This window comes from Colletotrichum tamarilloi (assembly GCF_030869305.1).
Source record: "Colletotrichum tamarilloi strain Tom-12 chromosome Unknown Scaffold_78.1, whole genome shotgun sequence".
In the NCBI taxonomy this organism is placed as follows: Eukaryota; Fungi; Ascomycota; class Sordariomycetes; order Glomerellales; family Glomerellaceae; genus Colletotrichum; species Colletotrichum tamarilloi.
The window spans coordinates 50,194-68,157 of record NW_026849461.1 but is presented as its reverse complement, the minus strand read 5'-3'; the positions used below and the strand labels follow the sequence as shown (position 1 = coordinate 68,157).

At 53.1% G+C, this 17,964-nt stretch overlaps 5 protein-coding genes across 5 annotated transcripts; 3 read left to right on the top strand and 2 right to left on the bottom strand.

The window, feature by feature from the left end:
- Nucleotides 1–4,652: 4,652 nt before the first annotated feature.
- Nucleotides 4,653–4,796, bottom strand: CTAM01_12526 (uncharacterized protein; the record flags this gene model as incomplete). Its single annotated transcript, XM_060528531.1, has 1 exon — nucleotides 4,653–4,796. One exon carries the CDS (start codon nucleotides 4,794–4,796, stop codon nucleotides 4,653–4,655), a length of 144 nt encoding a protein of 47 aa, XP_060376806.1.
- A 1,531-nt stretch (nucleotides 4,797–6,327) lies between these two features.
- Nucleotides 6,328–7,950, bottom strand: CTAM01_12525 (uncharacterized protein; the record flags this gene model as incomplete). Its single annotated transcript, XM_060528530.1, has 1 exon — nucleotides 6,328–7,950. One exon carries the CDS (start codon nucleotides 7,948–7,950, stop codon nucleotides 6,328–6,330), a length of 1,623 nt encoding a protein of 540 aa, XP_060376805.1.
- A 2,669-nt stretch (nucleotides 7,951–10,619) lies between these two features.
- CTAM01_12524 (FAD binding domain-containing protein) lies at nucleotides 10,620–12,237 on the top strand (the record flags this gene model as incomplete). Its single annotated transcript, XM_060528529.1, has 3 exons — nucleotides 10,620–10,870; nucleotides 10,932–11,139; nucleotides 11,206–12,237. 3 exons carry the CDS (start codon nucleotides 10,620–10,622, stop codon nucleotides 12,235–12,237), a joined length of 1,491 nt encoding a protein of 496 aa, XP_060376804.1.
- Nucleotides 12,238–12,518: 281 nt separating this feature from the next.
- CTAM01_12523 (uncharacterized protein) lies at nucleotides 12,519–13,244 on the top strand (the record flags this gene model as incomplete). Its single annotated transcript, XM_060528528.1, has 1 exon — nucleotides 12,519–13,244. One exon carries the CDS (start codon nucleotides 12,519–12,521, stop codon nucleotides 13,242–13,244), a length of 726 nt encoding a protein of 241 aa, XP_060376803.1.
- Nucleotides 13,245–15,073: 1,829 nt separating this feature from the next.
- CTAM01_12522 (60S ribosomal protein L23) lies at nucleotides 15,074–16,185 on the top strand (the record flags this gene model as incomplete). The annotated part of the gene is made up of 6 exons (XM_060528527.1): nucleotides 15,074–15,087; nucleotides 15,163–15,179; nucleotides 15,491–15,548; nucleotides 15,630–15,876; nucleotides 16,019–16,096; nucleotides 16,153–16,185. The coding sequence occupies 6 exons, from the start codon at nucleotides 15,074–15,076 to the stop codon at nucleotides 16,183–16,185; spliced, it is 447 nt and encodes a 148-aa protein (XP_060376802.1).
- Between the last annotated feature and the right edge of the window lie 1,779 nt (nucleotides 16,186–17,964).

Below are 17,964 nucleotides of genomic sequence, written 5' to 3'. Positions count from 1 at the left end.
AAAGCCTCGCAAAGCGCAGCCCTCATTGCATCAGGGCACGCTAGAATTAGGCGGGCAGATAGTCATTAGGGTAAGCGATAAGACATGATAGGTCCTGTAGACGACGACAACAACGACAGTCGCCCCGGTTCAGATCGGCCTGGACTACTGGGCGGCAAGGCTCGGCGGCGGAGGAGGCGGAGGCGACGAGGTTGTCGCCCAAGCCAGGCCATCAGCGGTGAATGTAGGTAGCGTGGTAGCACACCCCTCTGAGGGGAAAGAGTTCTTCAGGGCCCAACGTCGCGTCAATTTGTCAAATGTCTGCCGCTTTCTTTTTCCTCGTAGCATTGTCAACCCGTCTGTGTCTTCCGCATGTCGCATCGCGGGGGTGGAGAGGAGGCCGACGAGAGGATGGCTCCGTAGTCTCTTTGTCGAGATGAGGGCCATCTCCCTTTCACGCACGCCCGTTGGAGAAGCAACAACTCATGCAAGACGTCTTTGGATTTCCTCCTTTATCTGCAGCACATCGAGAGGAGGAGATGGGTATGATAGACGCTTGAATGTAACAGGACTAGCCGCTCTGCGATCCCGACTTCCGCGAGACCGCGTATAACCCTGCCGGGGATTTTTGCCATGCAGCAATGGCGAATAACTGGCGAACCACTTGGCCTGCCGCGCCCTGGGTGAACGTCATGCTTGTCCAGAGCCTGTCATTGAAGGGTGATAAGAGGGTTGTGACTCTCGCTTCTTTCTCTATCATTGGTTACCGAGCCCTCGGGTCGAGACTAGGGACTGATGGGCGTCTTGGTCCTGGTACATGGCGTCTCCCAACCCGGAGTTCTGCTCGTTAATCCCGGAGTTCTGCTCGTTCGAGGTGGAAACTAGGTGGTAGGTGTGGCCATGCCAAGGTCCTGGGATGAACAAGAACCACACTAGCTGGTTAGCTAGCCCATGGACCATGGAGCAGGTAGTTGGACTCGAGACGAGGTTGTTGGGCCCCACTGCCCTCTCTTGGTAGGCAGTTTGCTCACACCCTGCTCAAGCACCCTCTTCGTGCCTCTTTCTCAAAGGCTAGGGTGCGTTTTTGGACTGATCTCGCAACACCATTCCAGGGGTCAGACTCGCAACTGGAACTGGAAGAAGCCATCGTATTCTGCATTTGTCCTCAAGGCGGGGGTGACCTCGTCGGGAATCTGTATATCTTGGGTGGCTTTAAGCCGGGTTTGCGCCAAAAACTTATCAATCTTCTGAACACTGGCAACGTCGACTGACAAAACCCGAGGCCAGCGGCGCAGCGCACAATACGGCCTCGTTAGTAGGGTAGGCCCGTCGCAGCGTCAAGTTATGTCGCGAAGGTATCCCTGTCCCTGACTGTGGCCAGATGGCCCCCATCTTTCTTCTACTCGAGGCATCGAGCCAAGAGAACCGGCAAGCCACGAAGCTGGGCGCGAGCTGCTGACTGGTTCCCCGGAAGCCGCACGGCAGGCCGGATCTGTCTTTGCAGGACTGTCGACCCCTCGAGTGGCTGGTTTGACAAAGAAAACCCGCAGTCGCACGGTCATATGGCCAACGGTTGAGGGTGTCATGGGTACTTGTCCCGCACTGATACTGGGACGAGATACCTTACACAGTAATACGATGTGCCGTTGTTCATAGTCTGCATAACAGCTGAGGCGCAAGACTGGCATAGATGTGAGCTGTGTGAGACTGTGAGGAAGGGGGGACCCAGTCCAGTCGTCCAAGATTCCCAAGCAAAAGCCACGCTCAAATTAGATGCCGCTGAGCGATCCAGCTTCTTTGATGTAGGCCCAATGTCTGGGGCACATCTTGTGCCACATGAGATGCAGGCAAAAGGATCGATAGACCGATAAAGCCTTGACTGACCGCCGGTAATTGTTTGCGGCGGCATGCAACGAACCCTAAGGGTAAAATAAGCGTCTGAGATGTTGAAGAGGTTGTCACCGCCCCCCAAGTCGGAGTTGACGAGAGTCCGCCAACACCAAATGATGGCCTGTCTGGTATGTCTGGTAGGTCTGGCTCACCAGAAGACGCACGTCGTTGAAACAGACTTGCCTTTTCTCTCTTGGGCGTTCCTCTTTTTCCATTCTTTGCGGCGGGGGGACGGGCAAACGTCCGATGGACATGGTCCACAAATCATCCACTTTTTAACCTGGAAGTGCCAGGTACAAGTGGAAATCCTTCTTACCCCCCTCTCCGACCTCTTGCATTCCTCTTTGCGGAAACACCTCGCCGCCTCGGACACCTCCTCCGCTCCGTCCAAGAGGTCCGCCCAACGCGACCGTCGTTCCCTCGAATGAACCCCCCTGGTCTGTCAAGGCTTGGGTCTCGAGTCACCAGCGCGAAGACTGTCACTAGAAACACCCAAGTAGCAACGGCCAACAACCAACGACAACTCGCAACCTTTGCCCTCTTTCAAGCTTCCCTTGGGTCGAGTCCTAGAGACGCGATCTTGGTACGGCTATCTGTGCTGTGTCGCTATGCCTCCCGTCCTTGACCCTCGTGTTGACATCTCTTCAAAAAGGCTGAGGAGACAACTAGTCTAGTCCAGGGCCAGCGGTGGACAGATCACGCTTGCAAGGTTGGCTCCTGGGGGGTTGTTTCCAACAACCATCCCTAACCTGGCACGTTCATAGGTGCGAGAACCCCGCGCCAACGGCTTCGAATCTTCGGATAAGTGATCGGGGGAACAAAAGATGTCAAACGGCACTCGTTGGGTGATCGGAAAACGCCAAAAGAGCACAATTACGACGATATCCCAACCTAGGCGGGGGCTCGTGGGTGCCGAGATGATTCGCTCATAGTCGCTCATCCCCCACATGTGCCAATACAGTCGAGCAAAAGGTGGTGTCGACTGGCTGCGCGGTTGACAGATTTGACAGCCGTCCTGCCGGGCGAGCTAGCACGCCGTTTTTTCTCGCTAGTCCTTCCTCGTCCACAGTTGAGCACCTCCAACGGTCTATCCACTGTCATTGCAAAGACGGTTGCGAGACAGGCAACTATACCCTGGCTCTCGGGTTTGGTGGGGGCAGATCCCGCCGGAGGAGACACGCGTGCCTGTCCAGGACTCGACTTTTGTTCGTTGGTCCAACAATCCAGATGGGGCCCGCGGTACAGATACGGCGGCACAGATACCAACTCGCCAGACCTCTTTGCGTTCAAACATGAGGGGGGTGCTTCCACAAGTCCTAGACTCCAGCTTGATTATCGCACACCACCGTGGCTCGCCGAGGACTTATTCTACCAAGAGCCGCTCGTCACAAAATCGACAGTTCGATGGCTAAATTTTGTGATAGATCCTGGATCTCTGATTATCGAGATGGCAGTTCTGACGAGTTCCCGGCCGTTTCTTCGCTCTCCTTGCCAAGTACGGACGTAAGTCCATGAATAGTCTGTCACACAGCGCACGGCATTGATCGGTGATGATGAACTTTGGGGGGAAGCCAGCGCCCAGAAACCGTGTCTGCAATGTCGTCCACCGCCATTCGGCTCTCCCACACATGGGCACGGGATCCGTGCTGTGTGGACCGAAATTGACGTTAAGTCCTTGTTCCTTAAAACCCGATTCATCCTAGAAAGGTTGAGATCACTGGCTTCTGGGTCACGCAGATGAAGTTGGCAGATCCATAGCTTTCGCCTCGAGAACCCGCACAGGAGTAGCCTATATGCTGCTTCCCGGGTGACAGGCTTGAGTGCAACTTCAAAGGAACATGTATACATCGCATCTTATGCTTCATTGCGTTGCACAGCGGCGCGGGATCGACATCCTCGAAGGAAAGCCGCAGGCCCCTCGGCCCATATCTATGGCTCCGGTCGAGTTTCCGTGCCGCGGGCGGCCCTGGGATATGTGTTTGAATCTTCCCGTCTGATGCGCAGGCCACGCTGGCGAGGATCGTCAACCGACAGCGTGCAGAGCAACTACTCGAACACACGGCGCCATCGGCTTACATTGTCGGGTATCCTTGAACAGCCTGCAGAAGTCTTTTGATGTCCGTCCGGACCGCGGTTAGTTGATGCAGCGTAATGCAGCGGTCCGTAAATCTGAAATCTTATTTCCGTCGAGAAAGAAGCATCCTCTCAATCAATCTTCAATCCCTCCCTCATAATCGTCGAGCGCACTCACGGCATGGAGACGCTGGTGGCGATGAATGACCGCACCGAGTTTCTCCTGTTCAATGTCATCTTCAAAGCCTTTTAGCCGACTTTACGCCTCTCAAGTCGATTCGGAGACGCTTCATTTGATCTTTTGATAGCATTCTGTGGTATCCTCAGTTTGCCATTCCGATGGCACTCCGGTGATTGATGCCATCGAGACGCTTTCTTTTCTCGAGCTATTATCCTGCGACAAGAATGATGTCCGTGTATCGATCTGCACCAATCATTTAGTGATTCACGTTGGATCTTCGCCATCGCGAAGCTGCAAACCAGCGCTGGCCGGTTGAGAACGGCCGTTTGAGCTTGATTCTGGCTGGCAAAGGCAATGTTCCTCCACCGATGGCTTTGCCTTCGGCCGTTAAGCTCAAATGCTAGGAAAGAAAAAATGGCACGCAGGTCGAAGACAAGTCGTTGAATTATAACGTCCGTAAAGAAAGCTCCGATAAGCCCTTGGGTTGTAGCAGAAGCTGACGTGTGGGCTCGCTAAAGCAGTCACCCACTCACGACGGCAGGTTTCCCGTCTTCTTACGTGCGATCTTACGGGCGAAAGAGCACAACTTTGTGCCCTGAGAAGTCCTGCCCGGTCGACGGGACGAGCCACCGGGGCATCGTTCCGATGCAGCATTGGTATGGTCGTGATGCATCTGCCCCGTTGAAACTTGAGGCGTTCAAGGACAGTTGCTTCTGCGGAAATGCGGACGTAAGCTGCCAAGCTTCATTGCAGGAATCTCGAAGCCTTATTGCTACATGTTACATCGCCAAACGTATGAGAAAGAAATCTGTCCCGCAACGCTGCAAGGTCGCATCGCGGGCCGCGGCCTCGGGCAGCTGGTCGGAACCCAGATCATGCACCGTCCCTTGACCGGTGTCGTCTCTGAGCAATGCATCAAAGCGAATGGCTTCCTTTGGCATGATATCGTATACAAGGTTTTACGTCTCGTTGGATACAATGCTCCATAGCCGCAGGCGCGCCACGGTAGCCGACAGACGGAATAGACGAGCGCTTCTCTGTACTTCGTCTTACAACGAATATTACTCTCCGCTTATGGGCCGCGCCGTTAAGATGCGCGAGAGATTTCCCGAGAATGGGCGCGGTTTGCCAACGTGAGGAACGAGTGTTGCACAGTCCAACGTCTAACAAGGCGGAGACCTTCCGTTGAGTTGTATCGAACTTGAAGGGCGGTACGCCGGTTGAAGATGTTTATGAGTGCCACGTGGGGGAAAGGTATCTTGAGATATGTCTTGGTATTACTTTGCGCTTCTCAAGAACAAGACGAGCCTTTTGGATCGACTGCCGATGTGTGACCTGGTGCCACCTTGCCATCGGGAGATGTCATAAATAGAACGGCATGTCCATGCTGAAGTGGAACGATGTCCACGAGCAATATTCATCTTCTAGACGGTCTTGCGTTGAAAAGGCTGCAACGTTTCATCCTCTCATTCCATTGTTGTTGAAATACGTTACGTGCCGTTGGCTGGGTATCGCAATGGGACATCAAGTCTCGACATTGAGAAATGACAGTTCTTCCTGATCTGTCACTGGGCTTCTAGAAATAATGTACGTGATCCGCGACACGGCCAGACGCGTTTCTGCTGTTGTACAAGCTCGGCCTGTCTCGCTTCAGCTCCAGGTATAACCTCGGAGGAAGATGCAGTTGCGAACTTCTCAAGGAAACCACACGGAGGTATGCAAGATTCTGCTGCTCAACGTCGGGGCTCCGGAAACGAACATCCTAAGTCGGACAAACGAGCTAACGACGTGTAAATCTTTTCGGTCCTTTATCAAGCGTCCTTGCATGGCTCGTGTGGAGTAATTTGCGCCACGTCTTGAAGGCTATCAGATTTGAGAGAAGAATGAAGTAGTTCTAAACCAGAATCCGAGCCAGAGGGTGTCTCATGTGTAAGGCAATCCGCATCGAATACATTCCCGAACACTTCGTCCACCTTAATTCCCGGTCCGACGGCATGTCTATATCTATTTCGAGAATAGCCTTGTTACGCTGATGACTTCTTCTCCTAAGTAGGCTACCAGTCGGGTATTGTCCGTCTAAAGATAGCAGCCGGCATCGCTTTCGATATCACCTCATTGCAGTACTGCCAAATGGCCGGAAAGATGTTCAGTGGTGAGGTAGCTTCGAGTGGCATAGAGATGTAAGACTTGAGACTAGGGTCGATCTAGAACTTCCGCTTCTTCCGTGCTGGTCCCGACGTGGCCTTTTTCTGTATCTCTTGTTGTAGTTCATCTCGTTTCCGATCTGCCCGTTCCTGGGACGTCTCCCTGGGCTTCACCGAAGGCTCCTCGTCCGCTCCAGACCTTCCCCTGATTTCCGCATCTTCGGTCTTCGGCTCTGGAGTCTTCGATGGGCGCGCGCCTCTGCCTATCCTGCCCAAAACAGGCTTCTTAGATGGCTCTGGCGATTTAGAAGGTCGACGGTCGCCACCAATGCGGCCTAAAGCCCCCTTCTTCGGAGATTCTGGAGTCTTTGAGCGACTGGCACGACCATCGCCGATACGACACAAGCCCCCTTTGAAGTTACTCGCGGCAGGCTTCGGTGGTGGCGAGATCTCAACTACCGATAATGCACTTTCGTCTTCAGATGCCGTTTCAGTATCCGAGCCTGGAGCAGCTGGCACAGGATCTTTCAGACCTGAAGACCTCGTTGCTGTTGCAGGTTGGCCTTTCTTTCCTATCGTACCCAGGCGGCTAGATTGAATGATAGGTTCATCAGGAGGTACAGGTACGCTGTCTGGAATGTGGGATTCGTCTTCGTCTTCAGTGATATCGTCGTCGCGTCCGGAGGGCGGCGGGACGGAACGTTTCCGGGCGGGCACAAGATGGGGAGGCGTCGACTGCACTTGAAAATCATCATCCTGATCCTCTCCCGCAATCCCCTTGTTTGCCCGCTCGCTGTGACTATGCCCCTCTCGTTCGGATTCGGGAGGCGACATTGCCGGCCGGCTTGAACGGGACCTCGACTTGGGTCCCACAATCGGAATACATAACGCCTCTGGCCTGGCCCACCAGTCGTCAAGAGGAGTTGCGGTGTCCATGTCAGCCTTGCGACTATACTCGAGTCCATCGCCGCCAAAGACACTCTCAATAGCACCGAGAACGTCCTCCGGGCCGTGGTCTGACTGCGCCTTCCAATCCTCGAGAGAAAAGGGAGCCAAACCCTTGACTTTTTCCTCTGCCATCTTTCTCGTGGGCTTCTGTTTTGCTGACAAGACGGCAAAAACGTTCTCAAGGCGAGTCCCAGTAGCTTCTAATTTGTCCAGAAGCTTCATAATAACGGCATCCTTCTGCTTAATAGTTTCTGTAAGGGACTCCACTCGCCGGCGGCTCACAGAGTTTGCTTGTGCGAGGGGTACGACAAGTTCTGTCGTGAGTTCTGACTGGGAACACTTCTGCAGATACATCGGCCATTCTAGAGGTTGCATGTTATCCAGTTCGCAAGTAATACTCAATGTCAGACCCTGCTCCCCAGCTTCCTTGTTAGAGTGTGTTGATATCGACATGGATGCTTTTCCATGGTCTCGGTGGCTTGGATCAAAGACAGATTGAATCTTGGACATGAATGCTCGCATGTTGCTGTCGCTGTCCGTCGGGTCGATACTGGTGGACTCATTGAGGCTGCGCTTGTAGATTGCACGCCGATCCAACGATTCAGACCATATGTTGGCCAGGTCTGTAACAAAGATTGTGTATGATGTAGTCGTGAATGTTGTCGATACCAAAAGGTTGGGCAGATCGGCTGAAGGAGGCACAGGCAGCCGTCGCCAGACGGACGGTGTTGTCATGGCTGCGCAAGTCCCGTATACTCGACAACCAAGAACAAATTTCCGTGGTCTATCAGATGGGAGAATACGCAGCTAGCCGCGTGAGAACTCGCAGCGGCGTTATCTCGCAGCTGGAGGGCCGTTGCATCGACGGCACGTCAAGAACCGATTCAGACGAAGCCTTGCAGCAGGTAATTGGGGTTCGAGCAGAAAGACTTCCGGTGCGACGTTACTGGTGAGTACGTCGGCCCTATTCTTTCGACAGAGTCTTGATGAAACGTTTTGACGCAGCTCTCAATGAATGAGTTGGAATGAAGTGGGCCAAGAAAACGGCGGTTGTGCTAGTCGCAGCATCTATGAGTTGCTTCGGATGGGCGTAGAAGGATAGTGGCCGGTCAATTTTGGGGGCGTCTGATGCAGAAAGGATGTGGTGATCTTGCAGTGACACGTATGACAAGAAGCATTAGCCCCGCGGAACGGAAAGGATGGCGGGGATGTTGAGGGTGATGGAATTCGTTGGGTTCAAAGGAGTAGGTTGGAGAGCAAGACGTGGAGGTGGAAGGTATCACCAAAGACTTGGCGCGCTGCGGTGCATCAATCAGGCAGCCACGTACAGTGAGAAGCAAAAGTTGGAGACTGTGGCTTCCGGTTGTCAAGCCACAATGAAGGTGGGAGGGGAAAGAAATGTGGGGATATTTGACAGACTATCTGCACTGTGATTGCACTGTTCATGGAAACACAGGGTGAGAGGGTCCAATTTACAGAACCCCGATGAGAACGTGCGTGAGAGTGAGCATGAGGGCAGCATGAAGAAACGGGTGCCAACATTCATAAGTCTCATATACTTGGGGCAAGTGAGGCTGTCGAGGATAGTGTACCACAACATTGGGTGGGTGCCACAACATTGACAGACAAAGTCTTGCGTACTTGTCCATGAATGTCAGTCGAACGGGGATGTGAACGTATCTTACTTTCCATGAAAACGAAGATTCTCAATCATTACCCCTCATTCGAAGCCTTTTGCTCACGCCATGTCAGAGTAAACAAGCTGCAACCGACTGAATTTGACGTGTCTCAGAAGCAACGTTGGTCCAAGTCGGGATGACTGAGAGCTGGGAGAACTTGAGGCTGAAGTAGGATAAGGTTTGGACGAACATCCAGCAGGGGCATCCTAACATTGGCAGTACCATACTACTGTACGTTCACGTCAAGAATGGTTGATCTAGGAATACCTCAGTCAGGCTTCGGTACGATGTGTACTCTTTTCCAGCCGTACGCTTTTCCATTCCATCAACTATCTTACTTCTCTTACTCATCTCATCCGTTGTCTTCAGAGTTCAGTGCCTTACTCAGCTCAATGGGATTCATGAGGGCACGTGCCTCAAACCTTATGTAAGTCATGAAGATGACCGCCAGGTACGTACCCAATCTACCTTGGGTCGGTGGTCGGATATTTTGAACGTTTCCCAGCGTGCCAGTCCTCTACGCAGTAGGTGCTATTAGGTATTCTTTGTTCATACTTACCTTGATCAGGTCCCTTCAATGGAGTCAAGTCAAGCGCCTTTGCAACGTCAAGAGTCCAGAACTCCAGCTTGTATAAGACAATCGCCAGCCACTGACCGCTTCAAGATCAACAAGCAGCGTGGAAAAGTGAGACAGACCGTTGTAATGCTACCGTCAACGTGGAGCTGGGCCGCTCCAAACTCCCTGAAAAAGACGAGAGAAAGCCGTCACTCATCATCATCCGAAGTCTTTCATTGGCGTAGCTGTGCACCGCCATAGCGCCCCCATATTTTCCCACCTCGACCTCGCGTGGCGCCGAATGCGCCACTCGTTTTTCCTCCAGTCCACCACACATCCACGCTCCAGCATCATTGCATGAGAAACCCCCCGTCTATCGCCAAGATCCCATGCGAGCCTGTTAACTTGGTTGGACTTCTTTCGGTGCTACGCCACCCCCGCTGAACAAGCTTGATTCAGGATTCCTGCGAGCCTGTCGCCAGGCGCTGACTGGTCCGTCAAGGGCACATCACCAGTGCCATGCTTGCCAGGCACGAAAAGCAGGGACAGGGACATGGCGGATGACGTTCCCAAGTGAGGGGAGCCTTCATCAATTTCTCGCACCGCACCATATGGCATTCACGGCAACAAAGTAGGATACCGGTGGCAATCTTCCACGCCGCTGGCAACCCACCATTGGCCATCTTTTCGGTGGTCCGCTGCCAGCCACATCTCAGCCATGCCTACAGTACGCTGGTGTCGCGTCTGAATTATAGGACAGACCTGGCAAGCCTGGCTCTCCAAGGCGACGGGATGACGGCGGCGGAAGGCGAAAGTGGCAGGCGTCAACGTGTACTACCTTACCTTGCAATGGGATGATCAGCCAGGAACGCTATCCGTGGCCCGTCGCTGCTACTTAAACACGCCAAACATCAAGGATCTTGGTTATGGCTCGGCCTATCCCACCGCAAGAAGTTGGACATCACCTGCTTCTCTCCCCCATAATTCGTTGTTGGGGCCTCCAAAGTGCCGGGAAGGATTGCGACGCCAGAGGGAATCCCCTGCCATGTATAAACTGAGTACGGACCATACCCACGACCTTTAACAACCCAATACCGTCCGCCCTTCAGTTCTGCGCATTTCGTGTTATGCTCTATTGCCCTCGATAGATCCCCTTCGTGGCACTCATCATGGGACAGAAGCCTAGCAGCCCGTTGGCGACTTGTCTCGACAACGTCTGCAATGGCCGCTCCTCTTGCGTTGGATATCCAAACGACCCTCTCTTCCAGCTCAACTGGGTGAAGCCGTACAATCTCGATATCCCGGTGGAGCCCATCGCTGTCACAAAACCGTCAACAACGGAAGATGTCGCCGGTTTCGTCAAATGCGCTGCGGACAACAATGTCAAGGTGCAAGCCAAATCGGGAGGCCACTCATATGCGTAGGTTTCTCGACATGTCATCGTTATCTAGTCCACTGCTAACATGCTCATCTCTCCTCAGCAACTTTGGCATTGGTGGCACCGACGGCGCTCTCGTCATTGACTTGGCAAACTTTCAAAACTTCTCCATGGACACGAACACTTGGCAGGCAACTATCGGCGGAGGTCACAAGCTGCACGACGTGACGGAAAAGTTGCACGACAATGGGAAGAGAGCCATGGCTCACGGCACGTGTCCCGGTGTAGGCATCGGAGGCCATGCCACAATTGTTAGTCCCCCGCAGTCGGCGATCTATCAAGCCTTCGTGCGCCCTGCTAATGCATGTCACATTTAGGGCGGTCTCGGCCCCAGCTCAAGAATGTGGGGAAGTTGTCTTGATCACGTCGTCGAAGTTGAGGTGGTCACCGCAGACGGCAAGATCCAGCGAGCAAGCGAGAGCCAGAACTCGGACCTCTTCTTTGCTCTCAAGGGCGCCGGCGCCGGCTTCGGCGTCATCACCGAATTTGTTATGCGGACCCACCCGGAGCCCGGCGATGTTGTACAATACTCGTACGCCATCACTTTCGCCAAGCACCGCGATCTTGCACCTGTCTTCAAGCAATGGCAAGATCTCATTTCTGATCCAGAGCTGGACCGTCGGTTCAGCAGCGAGTTTGTGATGCAGGAGCTCGGCGTCGCCATCACGGCTACATTTTACGGTACAGAAGATGAGTTCAAGAAGACGGGCATTCCCGACCGCATCCCCGAGGGCAAGGTGTCCGTGGTGGTAAATGACTGGCTCGGCGACGTTGCTCAAAAGGCACAAGATGCGGCGCTCTGGCTGAGTGACATCCAGTCACCCTTCACCTCCAAAAGTCTCGCCTTTACACGCAACGACCTCCTCAGCGAAGATGGCATTCAAGGAATGATGGACTATGTGGATGGTGCCGACCGCGGTACCCTGATTTGGTTCCTCATCTTTGACGTTACCGGCGGCGCAATCAACGACGTGCCCATGAACGCTACCGCCTACCGTCACCGCGACAAGGTCATGTTCTTCCAGGGCTACGGTGTCGGCATCCCGACCTTGAGCAGCAAGACCAAGGATTTCATGTCCGGAGTCGCCGACAAGATCCGGAAAGCGAGTCCGAACGAGCTGAGCACGTATGCTGGTTATGTCGACCCGACACTCGACAACGCGCAAGAGAGGTATTGGGGAACCAACCTCCCAACGCTCGAGCGCATCAAAGCGACGTGGGATCCCAAGGATCTGTTCTCGAATCCCCAGAGCGTGCGACCCAACGCGAGCGCTCAGATTGTCGCGCCTACGACTAGTGGTGGTTCGAATGGCTCGAATAATAGCGATTCGACAGGCGGTGGGAGCTAGGAAGGGGCCGGGAGCACCCGGCATCTACCTGGTCTTATGGGACTCGTGTTCACAACGGTTATGGTTTTGGCATTCTCTATACTCATGGCATAAGGCACTGGCTCGGTAGATCATGAGGCAGTGGGCTGTTTTCTTCAAAGATACCCGGTATCAATTCAAGCATATTCTATTGGATTCATCATTTGGCCACGTTTGTGGTTACGCAAGTGCCGTGAAAACTCAAGGAAGCCTGCTAGGCATTCAAATAACAATGTGCACCTTTGGAGTCGTACGCTTCGAAGATGACCGACCTGGGCAACGGCAGGACACATAGGCACCCGCCATGCGATCCTGGTCCGTCCTTTGTGGGGGCCGTAATTTCGCCCTCTCATCGGCCAACACTCATCATCAACCACCACCAACGCCAACATCATTCAGACTTAACAATCCTTCGTCTCGCCTGGCGGGAGCTCGTTCCTCGTCAAGCCTTTGATCTGATCGATGTAATCGAAGCAATTGATGTGAACTCGGATTCGCCTCGAAACTTCCTTGTTCATCAGTATCAGCATCTTCACCCTTCACCACCTCACAACCTCACCCCAACCGACCAAAAGATGCCCTCCGTAATCAACGGCAACCTCTCCCGCCGCCCCTACACCGTCCTTGAATCCGCAACCCGGATATCACACATCCTCCACCACCCCTCCCTCCTCACGCCGCGCGAGGTCGTGTTGGGAATCTACCTCGTCTACATAACCTACTGCACCGTCCTCACGCTCCGCAGCATCGGTTACCTCGTCTTCGAGGCCGGCGGGCGGGACATGTGGTGCCCGGAGGACCCGCCTGTGCCGGAATGGTATCCGCCCGGGTGGAAGGTGGAGCTGAGCAGGTGGGATTGCTTCCGGATGTTGAGGTGGATGGTGCTGAGGAGGTTTGGGGCTTTGGGGTATGGGGTTTTTGCGTGGGGTGTAATGGGGGTGCTGGGTGCGCTTTTGGCAGAGGAAGGGGTTAGATGGGTTAGAAGATGAGTGAGAGGGATGGTGACGGTTGTTTGGGTGATGGCTTGAGTTGAGGTCGTTGGGCGCGATGTTGGTATGGGTTAGACTGCGACTTTGAAGTCAAGAGGCTTCGGAGATGACTTAGATAGTCTTAGCTACGCTGAGAATCATGTCTCGAGACTTGGAAATCAAGATACGATCAAGGCTCAGGCAGCTACGCGTCATATTTGATCATGTCCGGCTTTGTTCAACGACTGTGTTATCTTCTAGTCCGCTTTAGCAAACTTTTGGAATTAGCAACCATATTTCAGACTTGCGTCATGATCTACTTCTACAATGGCTCCTTGTAAAATGATTACGAAACCCACTTGAAATCAGTTGAACATCAGTCGCCTCCAAGATCTTATCAAGGTGTGAGAATACAGCCCTGCCTCTCATATCGTGACCTCTCACATCTCGGGGCGGTTATCTCACCCAGAATTATCCTCACTTGAGCCTACAAGGCGGGACCGGAATGATGTGGCTCTTCAGTTGCATCGCCAGAATCTTCTTATTCACCCGGTTGCCGTAGACTACGGTCATCAACGGGGTGATGGAGGGGCTCGGAGTGCTCTATGCCGGGATGATGGAGATGATGGGCCTTGCCCCAAGGATGTCCGGATGGGGACTTTGGAGGTGGAAGTGGACAACGGATTACTCTCAGATGGCCTGATACGAAAGAGTTGTCTGCGCGATGGTGGTATCTGTGATGCACGGTTTATGAGCTCTATGTGAGCTAGGCCTCAACTGGAGAGCGCCTTGCACCAGATGGTCGATGATATGAATTTCGGCGAACTGATAAGAGAACAGAATTAAGATTGTCCTTGCTACCAAGTATAACAACGGAATGGGGAAGGGCTTTCAATATGGTACTGGAGCGACGATGAAAGTCTTATCATGAGACAAATGCAGGTATGTTTACGAAGCAGTAATTCCCATGAGCGTGATGCAAGGCGTCGTGTAAGGAAGCTCAAAACTCCAAGTCATCAAGAAGACTGCGTCATTTGCGTCGCTTCTATTTCCAACGACAATCGCTTCCCTCGTCGTCGAACATACCGTACCTCCTTAAGGTCTTCTAAGTCAAGTTCAATCTCGACCCACTCACGGGCGATGGATTCGGGAGTTCTTGATGTGCTTCGCTGTTATCCCACGCAGAAGCGTGGACCTGAAGGCTGAAGTATCCACATCCAGCATCCCAACCAATCGTAATGGGCCTCGTTAGGCTTGCCCGTGTGTAAGTTAAGCACGCAGCAAATTAAATGACTTAGAAGTCTATCTTCCCATAGCTGATTGAGAGTGAAAACGGATATCGCGCAGCGCCGCCTTCGCTGCTACTTTTATTCCTCCCAAGATGATCAAGTGGGGGTGGCTCGGTAAGAGTCGGTGAGAATGGCTGATCTGGACTGATTAGTTATATTCGCCGGTTAACGATTACATGACTGTATGCCCGTTCACTGCAATCTACAGTCTTTGAGAACCGAAGAAAGACCCAACGTCCTTCACTGCGATTGTATCTTCCCCCAAGGCAGTGATGAGGGGCGGGCCCTGGGAGAGAATGAGGTGGGGCAAGACTTACAGCGGGGTCTCTGTGCATCCAAAAAACAGAGGGAAAGGTTTTCGGGGTGGCTTATCTAATCTCCACGTGACTGACAATTCTGGCTCGGGTAAGGGAGGAGCGTAGGGTTCGGTGCTCCACACCAGCGATTCACCAAAAACATTTTCGAAGTCGTGAAATTTCCAGCCTAGTTCACGATTCCACGTCCGCCATCTAACCCTCCAGCCAGCCCCGTAGTTGATTCCGACACCCCCAAACCGACACAATGGCCAAGCTCTCGTAAGTCATTGTCACTCTACTCTTCGAATCCAGCGACGGCGCAAAATTTTCGGCTTCTTTTCACCCCTCCTCCAGCGACGACGGGGGTTTTGGTGGGATGCACGCGGCACGAAGCGGGCGGGCGCTCGAAATTTCGACACAAAACAACACTACGACCGACGCAGGGAAAGAGGAGGAAATTTTGAAGACAGCAAGGCAACGGCCGGAAGTGTTAGATTGGGCTTCGACTTCGACAGAAACACCGATTGACGGCATGCACGAATGGAAAACAAAATCACTGCGCGAAACGACACCCTCCGCCTGCCGCTAGCCCGCCACGAGAAACGAAATTTTGCGCCGACAATGGAGGAGACAAGAGCAGAGATAACTCCGGCAAAGACCAAGACGCGGAAGTGCTGACCAGATTCCTACAGTCGCGGTGCCCCCGGTGGCAAGCTCAAGATGACCCTCGGTCTTCCCGTGTACGAACTCTCCTCTCTCCCCGAATGAGAGAAACCCTTCTCTCTGTGGTGGGAAACACGTCGCTGACTCTGTTGCTTCAGTGGTGCCGTCATGAACTGCGCCGACAACTCTGGTGCCCGTAACCTTTACATCATCTCCGTCAAGGGTATCGGTGCCCGCCTCAACAGACTGCCCGCCGGTGGTGTCGGTGACATGGTCATGGCCACCGTCAAGAAGGGAAAGCCCGAACTCCGCAAGAAGGTCCACCCCGCCGTCATCGTTCGCCAGTCCAAGCCCTGGAAGCGTTTCGACGGTGTCTTCCTGTACTTCGAGGACAACGCCGGTGTCGTAAGTACTATCCGATATCTGGGAGACATGGGACGCGTCGGACGAGACTTGGCCGTACGGCTTTCGCATAGCTAGGCTCCGAAGATGACGTCCCTTTTTGGAGATGGATATCACGAGCTGTCTGCTAACACACCTACTACAGATCGTCAACCCCAAGGGTGAGATGAAGGGCTCCGCCATTACCGGCCCCGTCGGTAAGGAGGCTGCTGAGCTCTGGCCCGTAAGTTTTCCCAATACAAACGATCTTGTGATACACGAGACTAACACCCAATCCAGCGTATTGCCAGCAACTCTGGTGTCGTCATGTAAAGGAGTTTTTTTTTTTACACAAGTCAAGAAATAAAAGGGCGAAAAGGACGACGTTATGGCTACGGATTAGGTCAACCGGTGCGAACCATTGGGACATACTTCATCACCCCTCCTCCTCTCTCTCCTTGACACCTCTCTCCCCCCACCCTGTCGTCATGAAGTGAAAGAGAGCGAGGTCGAATGGATTCCATCATCACACACAAAACACCATCTGAAAGAGGGTTGTGAGCCTGGTTTTTTTCTTTTTAGTTTCCTCGCTGGACTGGCAGGTTCTGCATTTCGGCTGTGGCGTGTAAAGGGAAAGAAATTCATACCAGGCATTTCGCATACAGGAGAGATACAAAAATCCGATTCTTTGCGCACGTTACACATATTTGCCTCCTGCCTCCCCGTTTCGCTCCCCATTTGGCGCCTTCGCTGCGTGTGAATTTGCCATGTCTTTGCTCTACTCCCAAGCAGACGAGCGTCGACGAACACCGATCAGGCAAGTGCCCAGGATTCCAACCAGAAAGTTAGGTCTGTGTTAGTGATATCTGCATGCGGTTTCCTCCCCGCCTTCTCACTTTCGCCCGCTTCTATTTGCGGCGACGGATAATGAATGTGTCCGCTGAGGCTCTGACTGCACAGCAATTTTAACCCCCTCGCGGGCTATGGCCTACGTTCACGATTTCCTCAATCAGCCCGAACCAGTCCAGCACCGCTTACCCAATTCTCATGTCCTCTACCTGGAGTAACTTGACTTGCCTTGTTGTGATACAAGCTCTGCGCCGTGAACATACTACTCTTTTCCGCGTGTACGGTAGCGACATTTCGGTTCCTCTGACTTGATATAGCTATGAATAACTTATCCAATCAGGGTCGCATTACGAATAGGTGGTTTCGAATTGCCTACAGTGTCGGCTACAAGACTTGGAGCCGACACTGTAGGCAATACCTAGGCTAGACATTGCTCAGCATTGCGATGTTCGATAGCTGGTTGGAGAAGAGGAAAGTCATTGCTCGAAATGTAGTCAAACGCACCAGGGCGTATACTTTGTCATCCCATATGAACATGGAGGTATCAAGGATCGGGAAGAAGACCTATTGAGGAGGCCTGTCTGCATCGCGAGACTTGCAGCATGACGGGGCCAAAGCACTTGCGCACCTGCGGTAAATCCACGTACAACTATGCCCAAGGATTGCAGTCTTTAAAGCCTGGTGAGCGGCCAAAATTGCAGTGTTGACAACCAGCCCCCTTTTCAAACCGTGTCACTCGCTGACACGCGCCATGATTGGTATTGAACTCCTCCCTGAGCCACCAGAATGGAGTGCCAGTCGAGCATCGCCTCGTTGTGCGGCAGGATAAACCAATAGACGAGTCGATACCTTCAAGAAGCCACCCGTGCGATCAGAAAAAGGATGTCCGCATGCGCCCGAGAAGAGAGGAAGTAATAGTATGGGTCATTGCCGTCACCATGTCCGCAGCACGCCACATCAGGCCCAGCCTGTCGTAATCCTGGCTGCCACCTATAATCGAATGGAAGAGGATTGTAGAGCTGCAGCTGCTGAATGACTTGACACCGAAGCCCTTCGAGTGAGGTAAAAACGCAGTGAAAATGACCGTACAGTGGATAGACTGTGTACAAGGCATTGCATTGTGGTTTAGTTGTCATATCGCCACCCAGCGAGCACCCTCTCTAAGGTTGCTAATTTTGATGTTAGGAAGCACCTCGCAATATTATAAGTCCGCAACGAGATCAATTAGCCTTTTTCTACGCCAGGAGAAATGGTAGCCGCTTG